Source organism: Vigna angularis, chromosome 6 (genome assembly GCF_016808095.1).
Source record: "Vigna angularis cultivar LongXiaoDou No.4 chromosome 6, ASM1680809v1, whole genome shotgun sequence".
Classification (NCBI taxonomy): Eukaryota; Viridiplantae; Streptophyta; class Magnoliopsida; order Fabales; family Fabaceae; genus Vigna; species Vigna angularis.
The window spans coordinates 19522858-19527540 of NC_068975.1; the positions used below are offsets into that span (position 1 = coordinate 19522858).

Here is a 4683-nt window from a genome sequence, read left to right on the forward strand (position 1 = left end):
GGTTGCCAATGATGGCTTTAATGGTGGTTGACGTCGTGCCAATGGCCTTTGATGGTAATGGTAGGTAGTAGTTATTGTGGCACAAAGGTGATGGATGATCTGGGATATTGAATTTAGTGCTAGGCTATACTGAAAGTAGAAAACCAAAGAATTAGAAATCACTTTCTATACTAGTTATAGTTAAAATTGGTATAGAAATTTTGATTGTTTATTAAAAATATGTCACTGCATCAACTTTTTGTATTAGTTATAACTAGAACTTGCATAGAAGGTTTTCTTTTTTATTATAAAAGTGTCAGTATGTCCACTTTTGATATTGATTATAATTATAATAAATATAAAAAAATTTCTTGTTTATCACAAAAATGTTATTGTATTTACTTTTTTATATCTGTTATAAGTACGATCAGTATAAAAAGTATTATCTTATTTACAATATTGTTACATGCCACTTTTCATATCTAATAAATTATAATCCCTATAAATGGGTTATATAAAAAATATTTTTTGTCATAAATATTAACTCATGAATCTTTATTTAAACTTATTAATCTACTAAATTACGATGTCATTCATTCATGTTTTCTTCAGGTTTTTGTCTTAAAAATTCAGAAGGGATCATATTCTTACCTAAATAAGATCTTATTATTAATAAAATGGCTACTCAAAGTTACTAAGAAGAGCTAGATAGCTAGTAACGAAAATGAAACCAAAGGTGGCAGCGGAGGAGGGGAGAGCGGCGGCGTACCGGAGGAAGCTCTATAGGCTCGACGGCACGAGATTGATGGTTACGTAATATTGGTGCGAACGGGAAAGTTTTTGCATAGTCCAACCCCAAATTCTTAGATTTGAAATTATATAAATTTATGTTTGATAATAGAAATTTTTCATATCTATAAAAGGTATAAAAAGTTTCTCAGTTTTGGTGTCTTTTGTTTTTCAATTTTATCTTCTAAATAATCTTCTTATATTAAAATAATTATTTTATTACTTTTATTTTTAAGATATTGTTTTTTTTAATTTAACTGTTTTTCTATTTAACTATTTTTAAAATTTAATCATTTTTTAATTATAAAATTAATTTAAAAAATGAATAAAAAGTTGTAAAATTTATTTATATTTAATTTTATAATAATAATAATAATAATAATAATTTTATTAATTTTCATTGTTTAGTGAACACTCATAACATATCCGTACCTGTTTTTACTAGTAATAATAATAATTTTATTTGTTATGAAACATCAAGTCATATTGACATGGTATAAACCAAAATAATATTCTGATGAAATTTAAAAAGAAAATTGTTATGATATTTAAGAAAACTATTTCTAGGTATTCATTGTTTTAGTGATTTTATTTTTAAGCCTATAATTAAAGGATAGATTTTTATAGAAATATTGCAATCATTAGAAGTTTCAAAATATTAAAATGTAGCAATATATTTTTAAAAAACATCGTTCAAATATTTCTTTTACTTCATTTAAATTAGTTGGCAGTTACTTAGGCTAACGAGTTTTATTATAAAATAGAATTAAATATTGAATTATCCGCCAAATAAATAGTCTATCACAATATCACAATATCACAATATATATAAATATTTAAATATATAATTATCAAGACAACTTATTACATTAAATACATTTTCAAGTTTATTTAAAAATTTCATATTTTATTGTAATACTTTTAAAAAATACAAGTCTTATGTCCGGTTTGCTCATTTTAATATTCATTTAATAAAAAAAAGACTATATTGCTGGATTTTATTTTATTTTTATGAGTCCAGTTTTGATGATTTACCAAACTGCAAAATGTTCGATGAGAGGAGAAAGTTTTCCCTTCAAAGCCAAGTTTTGTCTTGAGTTGTTAGAAGCTAAAACAAACAACTTCTACTTCTTTTACCAATTGAGTGTTTCATTCTATAACGGTAATCTCTTGTCACATTTCATATGAAAACAAAAATAGAAATGATTTAAAATAGTTGTATATTAAATAAAAATTACAGAATCATGTTTAACTTTTGACTATCATTTTAATATTCTATCTTAGACAATGTTAAATTGTCATGATTTTGTTTTAATAAATCATCTTTAACCTTCTTTGTAAACAATATGAAACATTTTAGTTTACATTATCAACCTTAAATAATTGATCAAAATAAAATGAACGAGTGCTCAATTTAACTATTTGCTGCTAGATCATTAATAAGTATTAGGAAATGAATTTAAGATTAATTTTCATGAAATCAACTTTTGTAATATCATTAACTTATCCATTTTGATGTCTTTAATTAATATATCTTTATATTGAGACGGTTTAAAGTTGACTTTGTATGAATCTTATTTTATAGTATTCATTTTTTTTAATTTTATTCAATACATACTTTTTTACTCAATGATTACATATGTTATTTGATTTATAGGAAACACATGTATATTTCATATGAAATTAAATATTTGTTTATAGTCCAATAATAAATGACAAGACAACTCAAAATTAAGAAAAAATTATAATATTATATTACAATCCAAATTAGTGATGTGAAAAAAGTAGAAATGAATACATGAATATAATAAAATTATTAGAATACGTTTTATCTTTATTGAAGTTTGGTTAGGTATGGTGGAAAAATAAGATGATGAAGAACAACAATTGGCAGGATGTAAAGTGTGAGAACTGACAAGAGAGGGAGTTGAGAAATAAGCAGGTTCGTTGGTGCCAAAATTGAACATAATGATGATAAGACTTGCAGAAAAGGGTAGCATATATATGATTTTGTTATTATTATAGTAGCTTACATCTAAAGCCTCTTTTGTTATAACAAAACCAACCAAATTAGCACTGTCACTTGGATTATTTCCTAAGCAAACTCCATTAACAGATCCTCATCCTTCAAACAATTCGTTTGGTAGATATATATACTTTGACCTTTCTGCCCATCTATCAACCAAATATTTTCATAAATTCATAGCATATGGTATTGTTAATGTGAAATTTTGTACACTAAAACTTGTTAGCTTTTAACTTGTATTTAAGAACACATGGGATATCAAATATACAAGTTTCTCTTGTTTTGTTTTTCTCTTTCTTTCCTCTCCAAGTCATTGCCACTTCAATTTTGTCCTCAAACCCCACATGAAAGCCATTTTGACATGTCAAGCTCAAAACTAGTGATCATGAACAACCATTTGCCTGTTTATGTGACAAATAGTAACTTCAGAATTGGCCATGTCCTTATCAGCATTTATTTCAAACACCCTGAATAGCAGGTAAGTTTGGGAGTTGGGATAACATCCAATTTATGCCATCTGCTTTATAATAATTTCCCAATCAAGGGTATTTTTGGAAATATAAAAAAACACTACAGTGATGTACCTATTCCCTGGTCTCAACCATTATATAAGAGATCATCCTTTCATGGCTTCAGAAACCAACATTCCCTTCTCATAACAACCACAAACTCACATCAGTTCCACTTCCATTCTTGCTCAGATTGGAAGCTATGGATCAAGTTAAGTCCCTCAAAATAAAATCTTTCATCCAAAGCACAAAACTCCATGACCATGTAATCAAGCTTATCCAATTGTTAGTCTCATTGTCTGTGTTTTCTTTCTTCATTTCTCCATCTTCCTTGCTTGCTTTCCTCTACCGCTTCAACCTCTACTTCTCCACATTTTCTTTGCAACTATTTACTCACACCATAGACAAGAACTGCATGTTTCTACTATGCAACGGCCTCCTTGTGTTTGTTGGCATAACAAAATCTTTGTCTGGGTCTACCACTATTTCTGATAAGTATGTTGAAGGTGGATCACCATCTTCATACTCCGATGTTGAGGCTAATGAGCCAATAATGTTGGTGCAGAAAGCTCATCATGAACCGGAAGAACAGAAGATAGAAGCAGAACATGCAATAGAAATCAAGTTTTCTGTTGAAGAAGGTGAACAAAACATAGTTTTGGAAGGTGAAGAAGAAGGAAAAGAGAATATTGAATCAGCTTTGAAGGAAGAGGAGGAACCAAATGCAGAAACTGGAGCTGAAGATGAAGAAAAGGAATCACAGATTGGTGAGTTTCTGATTGGAGAAAGTGTTGAAGAGGAAGAGGCTGTGGAAGAAGAAGAAGCAAATTGGGTGCTAAGTACTGAGGAGTTGAACAAAAAGTTTGATGATTTCATTAGAAAGATGAAGGAAGATTTGAGGATTGAAGCTCAGAGACAATTACTCATGGTTTGAGTTTGATTAGAAACAATCATATGATATTCCTCTTTTACCCTTATATTTTTTGTTTAGGATTTCTAGGCCTCTAAATTACTTCTCTAGTGTAATAGTTTTACTTCGTGCAAAATTTAGATCTTCTAGGATGAAAACACTATAGAATTGTAATTATGAATGAGAAAACAATGTAAGATTTTGTAGAATACAAAGAAATCAAGCATATATGCTTTGTTTAGTGATATTTTTTCCAACACTTCAACTTAAAAACTTCATTTTAAGGAGGATTCAACCGATTCTTTAAGAAAAAAAGTATTATTTTCAATTGGGTTAGAATTTTGGACTTCTTCATTTCCCTTACATAATATTGAAAATCTCAATACTAAATTGTTTCTCTGCCTTTTCTTCCTTATATCTTCTTAGTTGAAGTTGTGGGGTCGTCTTTGTAAATTTGGAACTTTTGTTAA

General features: G+C 28.1%; 1 protein-coding gene across 1 annotated transcript; it reads left to right on the plus strand.

Annotated features, from left to right (window-relative positions):
• The first annotated feature begins 3444 nt into the window (after positions 1 to 3444).
• Positions 3445 to 4458, plus strand: LOC108342552 (uncharacterized). Its single transcript, XM_017580343.2, has one exon. It carries the CDS (start codon positions 3506 to 3508, stop codon positions 4235 to 4237), a length of 732 nt encoding a protein of 243 aa, XP_017435832.1. The 5' UTR covers positions 3445 to 3505; the 3' UTR covers positions 4238 to 4458.
• The last annotated feature ends 225 nt before the right edge of the window (positions 4459 to 4683 follow it).